This window comes from Ostrea edulis, chromosome 7 (assembly GCF_947568905.1).
Source record: "Ostrea edulis chromosome 7, xbOstEdul1.1, whole genome shotgun sequence".
Taxonomy (NCBI): Eukaryota; Metazoa; Mollusca; class Bivalvia; order Ostreida; family Ostreidae; genus Ostrea; species Ostrea edulis.
Genome location: NC_079170.1, coordinates 27,548,989 through 27,571,155, shown reverse-complemented (window position 1 = coordinate 27,571,155; position 22,167 = coordinate 27,548,989). Strand labels below are relative to the sequence as shown.

Genomic DNA, 22,167 nt, shown 5'->3' with positions numbered 1-22,167 from the left:
CAGTTCACACCCTCGTGTATCTGTTAGTGCTTCGTGACAAGTACATGTATGCCCACATGAAGCACTGCAGTTCATACCCTCATGTATTTTCAAAAGTGAAATTTATTTCTTAAAAAAAAAAAACCCAACCAAAAACATGAATTTGCTTCAGAATGTTTTGAATTACCATTATGGTCATCGCAGATTCAGAAAATGCGTTTTGACCCGTTTATACCTTTTTGCCCCCCACAGAGAGCTTGGGATTGAAGCCCCCAAAATGACCATATTTCACAAGGGGGTGAGGTGCAACCCCTCTTGATCCGCCACTGATTTTTTTTTATTATTGGTTATTATTGGTTGCATGCTGTTTGATAATCGGTCTTTGGACAATATAGGAAGGCAGCGATAAGCATTTGTACCCACCGCGTGTAGAGGAAAATATGTTTTGGGTCTCACTGTGCGCAGGAGTTCCACAAAGGGAAAGTATTGGGCAACTCAGAAATTGCGTATTACACACGAGGTCTCAAATTTCTAGCACTTTCTTATTCAATGCAGAGAATATTTTTTGCAATATATAGACTATTTAAAGTATTATACCAGTGCAAATTCACATTATCTAACCATTGTCTCCTTTGCGATCTGAGATACATGTTACACCTGTTTATAGAAATTTTGTTAGGACTCTGGTATATTTAAAGTGTAATAATCTCGTGATTTTAATTTTCCTCTGCTTAAGAAACCGGAAATTCAATGGGCTCTCAAAATGTAAAGGTGTGCATAAAATCGGTCACAAGGTGCCCTGGCAGTAACTCGAAACTCTTTCCAATTAAACACCCATCAGCTGTGTGCTTCATTAGCGGCTAAATGAATTTCAGAGAAATTCTTCATGTAACATTGTCATTCCAGGGGTAGGGTGGCTTAAGGTCCAGTTCATTAAGTGCATAAATAGCACTCAGGGACCTTGTAGTCATGTGACTTATCATGAAATGTAATGACTCTAGAGTGAGGTCAAAGGAAGTCTTGAAGAGTTGAATTCAAGTTTTCTTCGGGACCCATCTGCGGGAAGATTAGACTATGGTTGCATATTTCTGCCATCACTTGTCAGATAATTATGTCGACCTGTCAGTTGATTGTGTCTGCTTATCAGAAAAAAATCCCCGTTCTTGTGAATGGCATAATTTGGGCATGAAAACAATTTTAGTTATTCTATCAACTTTTTAATATTTGACGAGTGGAAACTTTTTATTTCGGATTATGTGAAAATGTCAAAATTATCTGACAAATCGACATAATTAACTGACAATTTGTCATAATTATCTATATATCTACAATGTATACCCCCAAATCCACTTTGTTTGACAAATCTCTACCCCTAAAATCCATTTTATTTGATACATCTATACCCTCCAAATCCACTCGATTTTTCTTTCAGGAGAAGAGAAAAAATATTGAAAATTTTCATGAAATATAAAGAAATTTGGTAACATACTGAGAAATCTCCATGAATACCTTGCACTGAAGAACTTTTTTCTCCGAAGAAATGTACTGTGTATATGGAGTTTTTTTTCCCTGGCAGCAGAATGTATAAATAAAACAACAAACACAGGTAATTAGGATATTTACTTTAAAAAAAACCTTTTGATACAAATTTTCAATCCTTAAGGTTTTGGCATTAGTCATTATAAAATCTATCACAATGAAAAAAAAAAATGATAGCATCATGACTGTTGCCATGGATACAACCTCGTAAGATAAAAAATATGGAATTAAGAGCTGTCAGCGAAGAAGCGTCGCATGGTTCCAGTCATATTAAGAAAGAAAACAATGAGATAAAACATGACACATATTGGGACTACGGCGACATAATACAGAACAACCACCTCCGGGCTGTAAGGTAGCCATCATGCAAACACAGAAACTGTCAGTGACAACACCTCACAAAAGCATTGCTTGTAATATCAGATCTGTGTAAGTATCGAGAAAAAAAAGATATAATGACGGGGAAACAAAATACCAGAATCATACTTCTCCAATGTCAACAATCAATGAGCTATATGGCTTCTGTCATAAATAATTGGTTTTTCAATATATATACATCTTCATTACATCCGTCCGCTGTTTAAGTGATATACAACTTACATTTATTACATATATACAGAGTTTCAACACTCACACTGTACTCAAGAGTTGAAACAGATCAAAAACAATCTCAATATCATGATCAATGGGGAGGGGGGTGAATGTTGACTGATGCTTAAAACACGCAAACATAAAGAAAATATGAAAAAGAAAGAAGAAAATAAATGAAGAGAAAAAAACTTCACATATGAAAAATTTCCACAGAATGTTTACAAAATTTACAACAATGTCATTACATTATGTGTAGTTACATGTATTTTAGTAAAAGCATTTTCTTTGTAAAATCAATAAAACAGGATCCTTATATATTTATATTGGGGATTTTACGAAACACATCAAAAAATTTATTTATACTGTCAATGAACATGCTTTAGAGTAATACACCCACAAACCATATACGAGTCCTTACATCAGTAAACACATAACCAGACACACACACACATACACACATCAAAGAGTATGGAACACTCAGCTCCTTTTTAACCCCATATCTACTCAACTGATTTATTTACTGAAATTACTGGACTTTTGTAAATTGATTGAAAAAGTGCAAAATTTTCACTACTTTTATAGTGACCACAAACAAGTTCCCTTTTTTTAATTTTTGTCTTTCAGATGTGTGCAAATCATTCAAGATTAGAAAGAATATCAAAAACTTAATGAAGTCAAAAATGCTTTAAATATTCTGGGCAAATCAGTATGTTTATTGGCCCTACTTCTTTGATGATCATTCAGAATAAAACCCATATATCAAAAGTGTACTATGTAGTCCGGGAGACAGGAGCAAACGAGACACATCGTACTATGTACAGCCTCCTATCTGTCACTCCTGGGTAACAGGTACACTCATAAAAGAGGCAATCGAAAATAATCACTTCCCGGATGATGAGCTAATGAATTCCTTGCAGAACATACATTTGTATACAGATGCCAATCACTTCCCAGGTAAATGTGAAAAACATTCAATTGCACAACTCCATAAATCTCAACAACAAAAAAGTCAGTAATGCAGTAACACTCTTTTCCTGCACACAAAATCATCCTATAAAATTTGAAAACAAACGTGACTCCTGAAGCACTTCGGAATGAAGAGTGACAGTGTATAGGTACATTTCCTCGCATTCAGAAGGGGCCCAATGTTTGGTCTGGAGCTTGGTTTTGTTTTGTTTATATGGTAACATCACAGTCTCTCCACATACAAAGGGTTATCACAGCTGGGGAGGATCAGGTTTTTTTTTTCTGTATTGGCCGAAGGTCAATATCTAAAACTGTGAGCATGTCTAGTCAAGCGGAACTTCTGAAAGTACCGCAAACAATTGTCTGAGTTACACAACAAGAACTTCTTCATAACACATTCCACTCAAAATATTTATCGCCATGTTTCCAATTATTATAAAAATACTTTTAATTTTTCTTGAAGTAAGTATTTTAACAGAAAGTTGTGAAACATGATATATAGTCTCAGGTGTCCATGCTTTAATTTGTTTTCTGTCAGGCAGCAAACAAATCAATCCATGCAGATGTCAACATTCAATGCCAGCATTCCAGGGACTAAACTTTTAAGCTATATGGTTCCTACTGAAACAATCTCTTAAATACATGAACATACAGATGGCACAATTTGATTGTTTTTAAAATTTAAACATTTCTAACAGCATATCAATTAAATTTTAACATTTCTGACAGTGTATCAACTTTGGTTTTCTTTCATTCCCATAATAAAGAAATCAAATTTCTCCATGTACAAACTTTGATTATTTGTTCACATAGTAAAGAAATTTAAATATTACATTTACATGAATCCTCTGGCAGATAATCAAAACATCCATTCACTTTTAAGGTATGAATTACAACAATCACTATACATACATGTACATATTCACATATATATTCTATATAAAGAAACAAACGTTGCATCAAGCAACGCTCAAAACCAGAACCAGCTGGTTTGAACCAAAGTGAGTTTTATTGCACCGAGAACAACAAATTCATTCCATCACACAGTTCATGGTTTGCTGAAGTTTAGTCACGCATCATCAATCACAGAACATTAATCCAGTTTCTTGTGATAATCCGTCTTCTGCACAAAAAAACAAAGGGGAAAGTCCACTTCAAATCCAACACTGGTGAAAATTTAGTTTACAAAAACACCATCACCAATCATAGTGCACTGGTGAACCAGTACAGATCAGTACTAGCATCTGTACCATTCTCTCTAGTTCTTGTTAGTACAAGCTCTAACACTATATACAACTATGCCAATAAACTTGTACAAGCCCATTGGAAGAAAAGCATAAGAGTTCTGATACCGAAGAAAAAACTAGAAAATACACAACATGCAAAATGTGGCTTCAAAGTACAAAAGAACTAATGTGAGTATTGGTACATATGACTTTCATATTCTCAGTTTTCTAGTAAAGATATACAACCTCTGCAAATAACATGCCAAATAACCTTGATTTTAAAGATGCTCATCTTTTCACCAGGTAAAAGCTGTATGGGAAATAATGGTATCTATATACATCAACTACAGATTTACTGAAGTTGAGAATCTCCAAGTGAAAGTTATTTGGCAGGTACTGATAGGTGTGGAAGACAAGCATTTCCCTCTCCCCAGCAGGCCCGAGTAGTCAATCAAAGTCATGACTCTCTCAATAACTCTGTAAGCACATCTAAGAAAAACAACAATGGATTTGTTCCCATATTCTTGGGGCCCAAAGGCATTAGCCAAAGGGCAGACAAGCACCAAAGTTTCACAGTCCATGCATTTTTTCCTTTAGTTCTTATTGAGTGTCCTGACTTGATTTGACGTACCCTTGATGACCTACAGCGACTCTATAAATCAGAGAAAGATCTCCATGCAAGGACAGGATGTTCATAAAGTGGTGACAAATACCATTTCATCGTCACTGGTCTCCTCTGAGCTGGGACTGTAGCCTTTGTGATTCAGGTCGTCTTTAGTGGAATAACAGTTGTAGTCCTTCATCTCCTGCACCAGGAACCCCCCCAGGTGCTCGTAGTAGGGGCTGCGCTGGCCGGGGTGGGGGGCATTACTGTGGTTCTCTTCAGGTGGGTGGAGTAACATCCTTGCTGCCTTGTCCATATCATCTGCTGTCATGTCGTTGGCCTCGGCGATTTCTTGTTGTAAAGTGTGAGCGTCTACATAACGGTCCAACCCCTCCACCGTCAGAACCTATAAATAGTAACGTGTCGGAACCTATAAATAGTAACATGCTGACTATCCTCAACATTCTGCATTCTCCAATTTGTTCATAATATTAATATGCATGTGCTACTTCTTCCTCTCAATTCATTATTGCTGCCAGCATGAAATATTATCAAGTAATTATTACTAATAGGTAGAGCTCTCTAATTGTTAGTAATACTTAAAGTGGCAAACTTTTTAGTTATGATTATGTGAAAAGACAAAGATGGACCAGATTTAGATAGATCACAACACCTGTTTAAAAGCAGTGGGATATTTCCCTGTATTTATAAGCTTTCATACCTTTTCTACCAGACTCTCTGCACTCGATTTGTTGTAACTACTCTGTCGGAACTTTTGGTTGGCCATCACATAATTAGGAATAATCAGAGGACCCGCCTCTACTGTGCGAGAGTAAATGCCCGAGGAGTCCTGAATGGCCATGGTGTCCGAGCTTCTGTGGAGGTTCTGTCGTGATGACATATTCCGTCCTTCAATGAGGGAGTTTGAACGTGAGAATGTGGGATGTGCTGAAATTGGTGCAAGGCATGCATGGTTAGTAAGTACACAAGTGCTGCTAAACTGAGATTTTGAACACGATGTCCAAATTACTGTGTTAGTAAGCCAGTCCCATCATAGGAGTATCAGTCATACATTACTGCTTATACGAGGGAAAAATAAATTTCAAACCATACAGATGAGTCATTACTAGATAACATTTCAGTAATTAATCATGCAGTTATTATTTTCTTATCTATAAATACAATGTCAGTTATAATGAACAAAATTTTGTTGGTTGTGTTGTGGTTAAAAAACAATCATTTTAATAAAAGATAAATGCACGACACTAGGACATACACTCTGTATAATCTTGGTGCAGCATGTTAGTAAACCGAAATGTTTAAATATTGAATAACATGTTTTCATGGTTAATTCGTGTTAGTGGATTTCCTGGATCTTCTGTCAATTTAGTTAAAGCCATGTAAAGTTAAAGGGACATGGACACGATTTACACTGAAAATTTTCAAAGAACATATTTCCGTTATTAAAATTTACAAAACTTAAACTACGGTATTTCTAATGGTCAGCAAAAATTTGAATGTCAATTGTCGAGTCACAAGAGAGATACAGAGCTCACCAATTCTTTGTTATGTAAACAAGGCTCGTGCCATATTTTTGTTTTCATCGGTTAGATATACTGGTACAAGTTTCGTTTAAAGCAGATTTTTTTCAATTTAAAAGTTAATCCTGAACACAATTAATCAGTTTCTAGTGTTTGTCACATTCCATTTTGTTTTAAACATGCTATTTTCTATCAAGCAATCTATATGTACACAAAAACGTGGCACCAGCCTTGTTTACATAACAAAGAATTGTGAGTACTGTATCTCATTTTAACTCAACAACTGATATTCAAATATTTGTTGTCCATTAGAAATATCTTATTTAAGGAGGTATATATGCTACATCAGAGAAATTTGATATTGGATGAAAAGTGGAGGATATGTACAATATTATTTTGAAATTGAAAACTTCCACATTTACTTTATTTAGTCAAAAAATTCAGTTTTAGTCGAAAGCAATCTGAAATTTTTTAAAACCCCCCTGCTAGAATGGAACCCGCGATCTACAGTTCAGGAGTTGACATGCTAACCTACTGAGCTACTCAGCTAGGCGATGATTTTAGAAATGAATAGACAAATATTGCTGATATATCTATATTTTCATCCATGTTTTAAAAGGAAGTCAGCCATTATGACGATGTAGAATACCTCCTTAAGCATTGTAAACATTAAAATTGGGAAAATAAAATTTAAAAATTTCATTTTAAATCGTGTCCATGTCCTTTAAAGTATATGCCCCTGTAAACCGTTGGGTTTTTCTTTTTTCTGTAAATCAGATTCTTGATAATTAATGGGACTAAAAGCCCAGATAAAGAAGGAATACATCAGGGACCCGTTTTACAAAACAACTTATGACAAAGTCGCAAGTCTTAAATTGTATTACACTGTTATTAGTTTGAATAAAGGAATTAAAACGTTTTCTGAAACTTAATTTTCGACATTATTTCTTCACTATTTTACATTGGAGTGAATTACCTTACAATAAGCGGGAGAATTCCATTATGTAAAGTTGGTTGTAAGTCGTAAGTTCTTTTGTAAAATGCGCCCCAGAACTGCACATACATGTAAACAAACATGTTCGTGAATTCATTTTACAACATAGAGTGATGTGCCATAAACCTTTCATGCAATTGTTTTTCCATTGTAATTAACACCTTCTTCAACCAGTTATTGAAAATAAACCAATCAATGTTGACCAATATTTTCATTCAAACACTTTTAGAAAGCTATGCTACATAAATCTAACACTAGCGGACTCTCATTTACCTGTGTTTAGAAAGCTAAGCTACGTACAGTGTAAATCTAACACTAGCCGATTGTTTACCTGTGTTTAGAAAGCTAAGTTACGTAAATCTAACACTAGCCGATTGTTTACCTGTGTTTAGAAAGCTAAGTTACGTAAATCTAACACTAGCCGACTGTTTACCTGTGTTTAGAAAGCTAAGTTACGTAAATCTAACACTAGCCGACTGTTTACCTGTGTTTAGAAAGCTAAGTTACGTAAATCTAACACTAGCCGACTGTTTACCTGTGTTTAGAAAGCTCAGTTACGTAAATCTAACACTAGCCGACTGTTTACCTGTGTTTAGAAAGCTAAGTTACGTAAATCTAACACTAGCCGACTGTTTACCTGTGTTTAGAAAGCTAAGTTACGTAAATCTAACACTAGCCGACTGTTTACCTGTGTTTAGAAAGCTAAGTTACGTAAATCTAACACTCGCTGACTGTCGTTTACCTGTGTTTTGGTAGGAAGCTCTGTTGACTGGAAGCCCTGTTTTAGGATAATCGTTTGGTCGCTGTCTACCATCACTGGTTAGTCCAGCTACCGCCATGGCCTACAACACAAACGCAGTATACATGACAACATTGGTGTTGGGTATCGCACAAATAACCAGAACAAGAAGAGCATATATTCAGGGGGTAGACATATTACACAATTTACATGTGGATCTGCAGTTAGTATTGATTGACTTCAGGAAAATGGTTAAAATAAAGTGTACCAGCAGTGCACATGATAGGAAATGAACATACACAGGACAGGAAATGGACATACACATGACAGGAAATGGACATACACATGACAGGAAATGGACATACACACGACAGGAAATGGACATACACATGACAGGAAATGGTCATTGCCAGAATCCATTACGTATATGCAGTAATAAATCAACTGCCGTTATATCCCCGAGATGGCTGATTTGGAGAATTCAGTTAATACGTGTGTAATTGAGGAGAACCATACCATTAATCTAAGACTTGTAATTATATGTTCTTGATAGAAATTCAGAATGACATGTTTACATATGTTGAACAAGAGGCCCATGGGACATGATGCTCACCAGATTCACCTTGCTCACAAAGAAATACAGTGTACAGGGTAATTTTAATCAATACTGTTGACCCCGTTCTCACTCAGAAGTCGTGTAATGAATGAAATGGAATTTAAACTACATGACAAAAGGTTTCATTTTTCACTAATGGTGACCTTGTTGTTCTTGAAAGAAGACTGTTATAAATATCCTCCATACATGTGTTTTCTATGTAAAACTGTAACCGCCTAGTGAGGCCAAACCCTGGGTGAGCAAATATAAATCTACACTGCAGGAGGAAGTTTGCTTGTTAATTTGACAAATTGTATCCTGGTGTTTCTTGAGAAGATTTTCAATTTTCCAACATATTTCTATATGCACCCTGGCCCTGGTGCAAACAAACTTGAAATCTCATTATTTGAGGATCCTCACACATTCAGTTGACAACTTGTGGTTTTGTGGCTATTGATAACTTTCCTATATATGTTCCTAATCTAAATTTTAAACCCATATTGTGCACCAAGGGTTTGAGGTTTAAAATAACAAGAAACTTCAATATATTATGAAAGGCTTTTTTGGTGGTGGTGGTGGGGGGGGGGGGGGGGGGGTTTGTCTGCTTTAGTGGTTCTTGAGAGGGTGATTTTTTAAAAGTTACATAATCATATTCTAAACTGAGGTTATCATGACCTATATATTGATCATAATGAACATAATACCATACATGTATATCCCATCGTGAAAGGGCAAGTAAAATGAAATACAGTGTAGGGTTAATCTAGTATTTTAAATCATTTGAAATACCTGGGTTTGAGCAAGCTTCAAAGGTTCTGCAATTTTTTTCATTAGAGGATTTTCATCACTTTGCTGTTTCCCTATGCAAGCCAAACGTAGTGATGCCCCTCGACGACTCAACTTCCTAGGGGGTGGGGTGGGTGGGGCATGGTCATCTTGCTCATAATCACTATCCTCTTGTGGCAGACTAGAAAACAAACAGCATCATCAAGTAACTGAAAATAGTGTGCAACTTGATAAAAGTAATAACCGTATTTCATTCAACACATCTCGCTGATGCTTTTAGGTATCTGAAATCTCTCCGGAATTGATTGTTCTAATTTTGCGAGTTCCACCGTACAAGACATTATTCTCCATTGATCTGCTGAAGTCCTACTTACTCTCTGTAGACATAGATGCCCTGTTTCTTCGTTATGTCCTGGGGCTTGTATTTCTCCCATTGAGGAACCTCAGACTCTGAGCCGTGCTGACTGACAGGACTTCTGGGAGGGACCATGTCGCGGTGCGACTCGGAGGAGGAAATTCCACTGGAAAGACGATTACAGAAAGAACTAAAATTCTTACCTTCAACAAGACAGTCTGACAGAGTACAAGGTACTATAATAAGTTTTGGGTTCTGTTCTATTATGTCCTATCTCATCCCAAAGTCAAGTTATAAACAGTAGACTATTAACAAGGCACTTTACTTCTTCAAAGAATATAAAGCAATACCTAGTATGGCTCTGTCGACGGGAATCATTGCACATCATTGGTGAGACTCGAACAGGAGCCAGAGGAGAGGGAGTGCGATTGATGGCATTGCGCTGTTCCACACTCAGATGGTTACAACTTTCAGCTGGTGTCACTTTCCCATTCAGTGAATTTTGTGGTGAGAGGTTGGAATGGGAGGAGATTTTGGGCGTTTGATTGATCAAAAGTGACTGTGTACGGCTGGCAAAGGGAATAGCCGTTTTATGGACTCCGGCCAAGGCTGTCATCACACTGCCAAATCCAAACAATTTGTGGTTCCGCTGTTAGAAGGAAAGAATGTAATATGGAGACATTATTAGTGAGACAGGTATGAGACAGAAGTGGGGGTGGAGGGAGGGGAAGGGCTATACTGAGGGGGCTGACTTGGGGGGTTGGTTTTGTTTTCCCTGCCCCGTCTTGTGCACGCCAGTAACAGCTTTGATAACATTGCCAAACAAACTGTGGATCCTCTGTAACATACAACATATCACAACAATGGTCTAGACTTGCAGAAAGTCCGAGGACACACAGTAAGAATCGTACAGAAAAAATACATTTCTTTTTTTTATTTATTTCATTACAAACCCTGTGCATAGGTTCCTCGGCGTCTTTCTCGGCAAAGTCTTCCTCGTCCAAATTGCCTGATATTGCACGGCGAATTTCTGGTCCCAAATCATGTACAGCTCGTAACCCAGCCTGCACAACAGAAAGACACACCTTAGTATTGTGTAGAAATAAGTTTACTGTGACATATAGCTAGATTCAAAACTTTTAAAAGTAATTAACCTAAAAGAAAAAACCAAGCAGACAACTACTGAAGGTGCTTTAAATGCACTTGTTAGCTATATCAATCACCCAACAAATACATTTTAAAATCAACATGAGGGCTCCTGAAGGACCACTTACCTGTAGGATATTTTAAAATCAACATGAGGGCTCCTGAAGGACCACTTACCTGTAGGATATTTTAAAATCAACATGAGGGCTCCTGAAGGACCACTTACCTGTAGGGCATTGGTATGCTCCTGTCCCTTTTCAATCTTTTTCATCTGCTCCTTTCGTTTTTTGAATCGCCTAAAGTAGTCTTGAATCAAAAAGGTTGCATAGAATTTCCCGACTGTCACGTCATCTTCCCCTAAAACAAGGAGAAAAAGCCAGGACCATTAGACACATGCACATCCTTCCCTCCAACCAGATAGTACTTATAACATCTGTGTATATATATTAACAATTTATGGACATCATCTTCTCATGCAAATATCATAGCTTTGACATGGGATTGTGTATTTAATACATCTGGTCATCAACAAATATTTCAATACATGTACTTGGAAAATAATTACCATATAGCAGGGATTTTTGGCAGGCATAAAACTTGGCAAATTCCATAGATTAAGGTATGGCGTTAATTCTTTTAATGACATACCTTAATTCATTTAATTTTTAGTATTGTATATCAACAATTTCAGCAATACATGTATTTACTATCAATGCTAATATATATTAACAAAATTAATTTTGGTGATCCTTACGCTGTAAACCAACTTTTATTCATGGTGACTTTAGTTCACAATTTACCAGTGATAAACCAGTTCACTGCAACTTTAGCTCACAATTTACCAGTGATGAATGTGTTCATGGTGACTTTAGTTCACAATTTAACAATGATGAATGTGTTCACAGCGACTTTAGCTCACAATTTACCAATGATGAATGTGTTCATGGTGACTTTCGTTCACAATTTACCCATGATGAATGTGTTCACAGCGACTTTAGCTCACAATTTACCAATGATGAATGTGTTCATGGTGACTTTCGTTCACAATTTACCAGTGATAAACTGGTTCACGGCGACATTAGTTCACAATTTATCAGTGATGAATTGGGTTTATGGTGACTTTCATTCACAATTTAACAATGATGAATGTGTTCACAGCGACTTTAGCTCACAATTTACCAGTGATGAATGTGTTCACAGCAACTTTAGCTCACAATTTACCCATGATGAATGTGTTCACAGCGAATTTAGCTCACAATTTACCAATGATGAATGTGTTCATGGTGACTTTAGTTCACAATTTAACAATGATGAATGTGTTCACAGCGACTTTAGCTCACAATTTACCAGTGATGAATGTGTTCATGGTGACTTTCGTTCACAATTTACCCATGATGAATGTGTTCACAGCGACTTTAGCTCACAATTTACCAATGATGACTGTGTTCATGGTGACTTTCGTTCACAATTTACCAGTGATAAACTGGTTCACGGCGACATTAGTTCACAATTTATCAGTGATGAATTGGGTTTATGGTGACTTTCGTTCACAATTTAACAGTGATAAACTGGTGCATGGCAACTCTAGCTCACAATTTACCAGTGATGAATTGGTTTATGGTGACTTTCGGATCACCAGACTGTGGTTTTCTGATTCCATATTAGTATCCTCTGAAACTGATAACGTCACAATGCATCACTGCAACGTTTTATGTGGAAAATATTGACCGCATCACCAACAAAACTGCGTACACAAAATTTAATTTCACTGTATGTCTGTATTTTTGATAATTTGGATTACATTTATTATCTTATAAATATGGATTTAAAATGCATAAGAGGGTATATAATAAATTTATCATTACTACAATAACTTGATCCGAAGAGTTGGATCACGTCTCGTTGACAGGTGCCGATCATCAAATCAAACTCGACGCTTCATGTCTCGTGTGATCTGATGATCTGCGCCTGTCAACTCGACATGATCCGACTCTTCGGATCAAGTTACTGTAGTAATAATATATATTTATCAGTTTTGCCAACTCAAAATATATTTGCCAAAATTACCCCTCCCCCCATTAAAAAGACTCCTGCTATAAAGTGGTACATATACAATTTTTTGCTATAGAGATACATGTATTACAACTAATTCACAAAAAAGATATGCACAGATCTGATAGTTTCCAAAACACTTCACACTACATCAAACCACTCAGCAAACCTACATCAATGAGGAAAATGGTGGAGAAAAATTGTGTAAACAGGTACTCATGTGTACAATACATCAATATCTACAAAAATTACTGGAATTGTTTCAAATGAATTTAAGAGTGATAGATATCAGCCTGTTTCAGTATGTGTATACAGCTTCTGTCTTGCTTGTGGTTATTCTTTCATAAACTGGTTCAATAAAAAGATCAACATTGAAATCTTTCTTTTCAGATTTGTTTCACTGTATTTTGAATTGATGAAATGCATGAAATAATTCTTAAAGGATTAATCTGAATTACATGAAGAGCACACAAGGACTCGGCCTTGTTAAAATTATTCGGACTACACCAGAGACACTTCACTGTCCAGTCTGACTAAAATTCAGTCTGGTCAAGCCTGCTTTAATTGCATTCAATGAAAAAAATCCAGATCAAATTAGTGCTATATAACCACAGCAGTTTTGTTTTATTAGAAAAATAAGCAAAGCTGTATACAGCGGCATAGCATTATCCTTAAAAGTAATTATCAGTAACTTCTACTGCCAAAAGTAATTATCAGTAACTTCTACTGTCAAAAGTAATTATCAGTAACTTCTACTGTCAAAAGTAATTATCAGTAACTTCTACTGCCAAAAGTAATTATCAGTAACTTCTACTGCCAAAAGTAATTACCAGTAACTTCTACTGCCAAAAGCAATTTCAATCTGAGATTCCCATATGAATATTCCAAATGTGACTGATATGTCAATATACTCAATCATTCATAAAAAAGTCATACAGACACTGAAATACACTACTACAACTGTTGCATGTTTTTGGAACATAATGGCACTTTTTTTCCCGAAAGGAACAGCAAGGTCATTGCTGAAACAGACCAAATGTTTTCGACAAGGAACGGTACCTTTTCTGCACACTTTGTGTATGAACTGCTAGAGGGACTGTTTCTGAACACTTTGTTTATGAACTGCTAGAGGGACTGTTTCTGAACACTTTGTTTATGGACTGCTAGAGGGACTGTTTCTGAACACTTTATTTATGAACTGCTAGAGGGACTTTTTCTGAACACTTTGTTTATGAACTGCTAGAGGGACTGTTTCTGCACACTTTGGCCTTAATCTGATTTGTTATTCTAACCAATTCATTTGTAGAATTAACAGTCTGTAAGATTCATCGAAGCAGAATTTGTAAAAACTAAAGATTAAACTCTTAGAAATAATTGTAACATGTAAAACACATTGATATTACGCTTACATTATTCTAAAGTCACTCCTTAGGAAATATCCAACATTTATTTTTCCAATCATACATTGAATGCTGAACATACCCATGTGAATTCTTGAATGCCACTTCTCGCACGTTTTTTCACCTATCTTAGACATTTAAATCTATTAAGTGTGTTCGTAACCCTTGCTTGTCGTAAGAGGCAACTAAATGGGGTGGCCCTTCGGATGAGACCGCAAAACCCAAGGTCCCGTGTCACAGCAGGTGTGGCACGATAAAGATCCCCCCCTGTTCAAAGGCCGCAAGCGCCAAGCATAGGCCTAAATTTTGAAGCCCTTCACCGGCAATGGTGACGTCTTCATATGAGTGAAATATTCTCAAGAGAGACGTTAAACAATATTCAATCCTTGCACTTAATATTTTTTTGACAGTGCAGAACGGTATGCTATATGCACAAACTGGTATGCTTTCTGGATGGAATGCAAACTATTAAACAAGTACTTTATATATACAGTACTAATTTCTGAATTTGAAAGTCATTTGCTTTTGAGGTGTACAGTATTTGTGGTGTGTTTCAGGGTCTGTATTTAAAACCAGTTGCAGTGTATTTCAAAGAAGAAAAAATATAAAGATAAAAGTCACATGCAAAGTCTCCTACAAAAAACATCCACATCAAACCATTCAGGAGACTCCCGTTAGGAAGACGACTAATGGCCTACATCGGAAAGCTCCATACAGACGTACTACCGACAGGAAAGTGGTGGTCTGGTGCTCTAGAGTCACAACAAACAAAATATAAAACTCACTACCAGCAGGGGGGACTACTTGGTCCAGGAGCTTAGGGCTGGTTCGCTTCCATATAGTTTTAATGACTCTGCGTAGATCCTCGTTAGCTTCGTCAATGTTACCCTCCGTTTTTATCTTCAGTGAGGTTCGCACCAAGGCAAAGAGCGTGGCATTAAACATCACAGTGCCGTCACTATTCAGAGGCATATTCATGCTGACAAGACGCTGAAAATAAATCCAAGGTGTTATTTTATCCATTTAATTATCTCTAAAATCTAACCACAATCATCAATCTGTCAACATCCCATACTTCAATGCAAATGCATTAAACGATAATAATTAGCTCTTGTTCTTCATGCAATCACCAATATTTTGTGATGGCCACTATACTTATAGATATTGTAAATGAATTCATTATTACAATAATCTTGGCCTATAACAACCAATTTGAAGTTTGCTTAGCTAACCACTTAAATAAAGCCTAGATACTTTCTGATACATGTACATGTAGTTCTTTGACTGTGAAAATATAAATATCCTCTCCAAAAGGAAGTTCAGTAGAAATTTCACATCACACATCAAGTTAGCTTTCAAATTTTCAAAGATACTAAAAATGAACTTGGTGTGGTCTTACCTGTTGAACTAGGCATGATACACAGGAAATTTCCCTTTTTTCCAATTTGAGTAATCTGCTGCTATACTTCCAGAATTATCTTATGCTTATTCTTGAAGGTTATTGTCTGATAATTTTGCCATTGTCAGTTCAAAAATGTTTCCTCAGTTAAGACTAATGTAGACAAGAAGTTAACGGAGAGGAAAAAGTTACTCACTTTACATGCAACTCGGTGTGGACAAAGTTTTCCAAATCCCAAAGGAGGGGATATTTTTCTGAGCAACTGAACAACATCCAAATGTTTAATTCTGCCTCTACAATACACACAGAATTTTAAACTTCAGATTATTTTTATACAATGTTCAAGTCTGCCTCTACAATACACACAGAATTTTAAACTTCAGATTATTTCTATACAATGTTTAAGTCTGCCTCTACAATACACACAGAATTTTAAACTTCAGATTATTTTTATACAATGTTTAAGTCTGCCTCTACAATACACACAGAATTTTAAACTTCAGATTGTTTCTATACAATGTTTAAGTCTGCCTCTACAATACACACAGAATTTTAAACTTCAGATTGTTTCTATACAATGTTTAAATTGATCTGCCTTTACAATACACACAGAATTTTAAACTTCAGATTGTTTCTATACAATGTTTAAATTGATCTGCCTTTACAATACACACAGAATTTTTTCTATACAATGTACAGTTTTGTCCCAATCACTAACTCAGTGGCATCATACTTATAGACTGATCGAGTTCTTGTAACACAAATATGACTTTTCTTTTATAATATATGAAAATTAATCATCCAGTGTATTTTTCAATAATGAGAAATATCAGAACATCTGCTACAACAACAATGCCTTACTTTGCCTCTGGGTCATATTCTGACCACAGCCTGACAAACTCATCCAGATGATGTGGGCCCAAAATTGACCAATCACGTGTCAGATAGTCAAAGTTGTCCATGATAACAGCCACAAACAAGTTTATAATCTGTAAGTAAGTCATGCATATTCACATGAAATAATCTCATTATGTATCAAGTACACATATTAATTCTATTTTTATAATCTGTAAGTAAGTCATGCATATTCACATGAAATAATCTCACTATGTATCAAGTACATATATTAATTTTATTTTTACAAAGCCGCAGTGTTAAATAAAAGAAAACTTGGAACTTAGCACTTCCAAAAAGAAATTTTTTAAATAAAATCCAAACTTATTAAGGTAAATTCATTTAAGAATAACACAGAATATTTCTCTGTCCCATTCAGCAGTCTCATGTAATTGCCAATATCGCGAAAACGCAAAACTAAAATGGCATCACAAAGACAGAATCGCCTTGCAACAGGTGTAGCACCCACCAACTTCTTTACAAGAAAACCTGGAAGCATCAAAGACACAAAAGGATTTGTGTTTAGTGGTCCCTAAGAGAGGTTCCAAATCACAAAGATTTTGTCAAGCTATCAAAGAGAATAACTCAGAACCTACAAAAGCAAGGTTGTGTTTAATGGTTTCAAATATTCCAAATCTTAAACCATTTGGTCTACACTTGTTCATATATTATTATCTAGAAACCCTCCCCCCCCCCCCCCCCCCAACTAGGGAGACTTAAGAAATAACAAGCCCTGAAATGGCATTATATCTAAAACCAGCAGTCCAAAAATCTCCTGCTAATTAAATACCCTGGTGTACCAAGAAAGTTGACCACTTACCAGGAATGAACACAACATGTAGAAGGATAAAAAATAGAAGTAGGCCACGTCATTTCCACAGTCCTCATCTTCTTTGCCATCAGACAGTGGGTCGCAGGGCACGTCATTTGCCACACAGGACAACATAATATCCTGCCACGCCTCCCCTGTGGCAGACCTGCACACCAAACACACAAAGTCTTAAAATGTTTGTCTTGTGGCAGATCTCTTGCCATCTCCTTCGCATCTACTATCAATTTCTTCTACTAATTAATGTATATTTAGAGTACATGATCTAAAGGGTATAAAATTTACATCAATTGCGGTATGAACTTTACCTAAATAACACCAACACAGCTTGGGGAAATGTCTGGAAATTGTTGTTCCGGTGAATCTGTGAATCTTCTTGGACTGTAGAGATTTTGCCAAACAACTGTCGAAATATGCACGATTTTAATCATTTCATTTTAAATTTGTGAAAGAATGACGAAAGAGTGAACAAACATGGACATAACTAGTGTTTTTTGTGGGTATGTATCTTTTTGTTGTTGTTGTAAAATTATATGCAGTTCTTCTCTAGCAACAAAAAATCTATATGCTCTAATTATCTGTCTATCCCATCCTTAATCCGATAAACTTTAAAGTGCTAAAAAACCTCGTACTTATTTTTGAGACAATTAACATGTAAAATTTTGAACCCACAGAGTAAAACATTTTTATACATTACACGAAAACATACCGTATATACTCGCCTATAAGTCGGTCCGCCTATAAGTTAGTTGTATTTTTTAAGGTTATTTTGTAGGAATTTGCCATTGACCTGCTTATAAGTCGGTACAAATTTTTGTCAGAATCGGTTGACAATTTCAAGTCAATGCTCTAGTGTTTTTACCTATGTTTCAAAAAATATTTTGAGAAATTAATAATTATGAGGTGCTCAATATCCAAGCCATATCTGTTTGGGGTTTAACTGCAACCCTTGATCTATTATGGACAATGATCCCTTGTTTACCTACGCAATTATGGTCTCCTAATTACGAGTACCTGACACCGTGTTTACTTAGTGGCATGTGCCTCCTGGTTATTGTGGGGTTCCAGTATAATTTGAAGTATCAACAATAGAGTTTTTAAGAGTCAAGAATGATGATCTAAATTATCTGTTAACAATATTCAATCTTTTATGAAATATATTTCAGCCGGTATACATATGAATATTTCCATATCAAATCGGGTTCGTAATTCAATTTTACCGATAAACGATAGATTAGTTGAAAGTATTAGTTACCGGTATGTAAATAATTTTAAACAAGATAAAAATATGTAAATACTTGTACTTTATACATCATTCAAAAATACATAAACAATGCAATATGTCTAGATATTTGTAAACAATAATCATTTGTGTGGTAGTCCATGATAATCGTCGGAGTTGTTTTTAAAAAAAACACTATATTACGCCGCCTAGAAAAATACCAATCTTCTTAGGACGCGCTTATAAGTCGGACATAGAGTTTTGGACCAAAAATTGACTCCCAAAAATCCGACTTATAGGCGAGTATATACGGCAACTATAATAAGACGTGTAAACAGAATCTTGGTGCTGTACAGCATTATATACACAGGTGTACTGTTTACATAACGTACAGCATTGTACAACAGAACTGTTTATGTAATGTACAGCATTGTACAACAGAACTGTTTATGTAATGTACAGCATTGTACAACAGAACTGTTTAACATGTACAACATTGTACAACTGAACTGTTTATGTAACATGTACAACAGAACTGTTTATGTAACGTACAGCATTGTACAACTGAACTGTTTATGTAACATGTACAACATTGTACAACTGAACTGTTAATGTAACGTACAGCATTGTACAACAGAACTGTTTATGTAACATGTACAACATTGTACAACAGAACTGTTTATGTAACATGTACAACAGAACTGTTTATGTAACATGTACAGCATTGTACAACAGAACTGTTTATGTAACGTACAGCATTGTACAACAGAACTGTTTATGTAACATGTACAGCATTGTACAACAGAACTGTTTATGTAACGTTCAGCATTGTACAACAGAACTGTTTATGTAACATGTACAACATTGTACAACTGAACTGTTTATGTAACATGTACAACATTGTACAACGGAACTGTTTATGTAACGTGTACAACATTGTACAACAGAACTGTTTATGTAACATGTACAACATTGTACAACAGAACTGTTTATGTAACATGTACAACAGAACTGTTTATGTAACATGTACAACAGAACTGTTTATGTAATGTACAGCATTGTACAACAGAACTGTTTATGTAACATGTACAACATTGTACAACTGAACTGTTTATGTAACATGTACAACATTGTACAACGGAACTGTTTATGTAACGTGTACAACATTGTACAACAGAACTGTTTATGTAACATGTACAACATTGTACAACAGAACTGTTTATGTAACATGTACAACAGAACTGTTTATGTAACATGTACAGCATTGTACAACAGAACTGTTTATGTAACGTACAGCACTGTACAACAGAACTGTTTATGTAACATGTACAGCATTGTACAACAGAACTGTTTATGTAACATGTACAACAGAACTGTTTATGTAACATGTACAGCATTGTACAACAGAACTGTTTATATAACGTACAGCATTGTACAACAGAACTGTTTATGTAACGTACAGCATTGTACAACAGAACTGTTTATGTAACATGTACAACATTGTACAACAGAACTGTTTATGTAACATGTACAACATTGTACAACAGAACTGTTTATGTAACATGTACAGCATTGTACAACAGAACTGTTTATGTAACGTACAGCACTGTACAACAGAACTGTTTATGTAACATGTACAACATTGTACAACAGAACTGTTTATGTAACATGTACAGCATTGTACAACAGAACTGTTTATGTAACGTACAGCACTGTACAACAGAACTGTTTATGTAACATGTACAGCATTGTACAACAGAACTGTTTATGTAACATGTACAACATTGTACAACAGAACTGTTTATGTAACATGTACAGCATTGTACAACAGAACTGTTTATGTAACATGTACAGCATTGTACAACAGAACTGTTTATATAACGTACAGCATTATACAACAGAACTGTTTATGTAACGTACAGCATTGTACAACAGAACTGTTTATGTAACATGTACAGCATTGTACAACAGAACTGTTTATGTAACATGTACAGCATTGTACAACAGAACTGTTTATGTAACATGTACAGCATTGTACAACAGAACTGTTTATGTAACGTACAGCACTGTACAACAGAACTGTTTATGTAACATGTACAGCATTGTACAACAGAACTGTTTATGTAACATGTACAGCATTGTACAACAGAACTGTTTATGTAACATGTACAGGATTGTACAACAGAACTGTTTATGTAACATGTACAGCATTGTACAACAGAACTGTTTATGTAACGTACAGCATTGTACAACAGAACTGTTTATGTAACATGTACAGCATTGTACAACAGAACTGTTTATGTAACGTACAGCACTGTACAACAGAACTGTTTGTGTAACATGTACAGCATTGTACAACAGAACTGTTTATGTAACATGTACAGCATTGTACAACAGAACTGTTTATGTAACATGTGCAGCATTGTACAACAGAACTGTTTATGTAACATGTGCAGCATTGTACAACAGAACTTTTTATGTAACACGTACAGCATTGTACAACAGAACTGTTTGTGTAATGTACAACATTGCACACAGGTGTACTGTTTACGTTATACAGCAGTTTCTTGGACAGTTAGCAATGAACGACTTCATCAAGAGCGTTCTGGTTTGCACGACACCCTACCTGCATTCCAATGACTGCATAGATGAAGAACAACATCACGATGAGGAGGGCGACGTATGGCAGTGCCTGGAAAATAAGGTGAACTATTTACCTCCATCAATAAATATCTATCTCCATTAATAAAATAAGGTGAACCATTTACCTCCATAAAGAAAGAAACATCTATCTCTATCAATAAAATAAAGTGAATATCTATCTCCATTAATAAAATAAGGTGAACCATTTACCTCCATATAGAAACATCTATCTCCATTAATAAAATAAGGTGAATATTTATCTCCATTAATAAAATAAGGTGAACCATTTACCTCCATAAATAAAGAAACATCTATCTCTATTAATAAAATAAAGTGAATATTTATCTCCATAAATAAGGAAATACCTATCTCCATTAATAAAATAAGGTGAACTCTTTATCTCCATAAATAATGAAATATCTATCTCCATTAATAAAATAAGGTGAACTCTTTATCTCCATAAATAAAGAAATATCTATATCTCTATTAACAAGAGGCCCAGGGGCCTTATAGGTCACCTGAGTATCATGTAACAACCTTCCAATGTTTGAATTAGGTTTGTGTTTAAATATAAGAATTTTACTTTTGGATGGAAGAAACATTGAATAGCCATGTGGTCAGCCCCGCCTTTGCACCAGAACCCCTGACCCAGGGGCCATAAATTTCA

The 22,167-nt window shown here is 35.6% G+C and overlaps 1 protein-coding gene across 25 annotated transcripts in view; it reads right to left on the bottom strand.

Annotated features, from left to right (window-relative positions):
- Positions 1-1,584: 1,584 nt before the first annotated feature.
- The window catches only part of LOC125657024 (muscle calcium channel subunit alpha-1-like), a 93,104-nt gene continuing 72,521 nt past the window's right edge, over positions 1,585-22,167 (bottom strand). For 13 of the 25 annotated variants that reach the window (XM_056143829.1, XM_056143831.1, XM_056143835.1 and 10 more), the window contains 15 exons: positions 21,484-21,549; positions 17,944-18,038; positions 17,627-17,783; positions 16,774-16,901; positions 16,109-16,205; positions 15,299-15,503; positions 11,288-11,418; positions 10,869-10,979; positions 10,266-10,564; positions 9,935-10,081; positions 9,564-9,741; positions 8,183-8,282; positions 5,627-5,853; positions 5,015-5,311; positions 1,585-3,415 (listed from right to left, as the gene is read on the bottom strand). In XM_056143829.1, the coding sequence (XP_055999804.1) occupies positions 3,374-3,415; positions 5,015-5,311; positions 5,627-5,853; positions 8,183-8,282; positions 9,564-9,741; positions 9,935-10,081; positions 10,266-10,564; positions 10,869-10,979; positions 11,288-11,418; positions 15,299-15,503; positions 16,109-16,205; positions 16,774-16,901; positions 17,627-17,783; positions 17,944-18,038; positions 21,484-21,549 (2,280 nt within the window). In that variant the 3' untranslated portion in view covers positions 1,585-3,373. The other 12 variants (XM_056143830.1, XM_056143838.1, XM_056143851.1 and 9 more) reach the window with 6 other exon arrangements.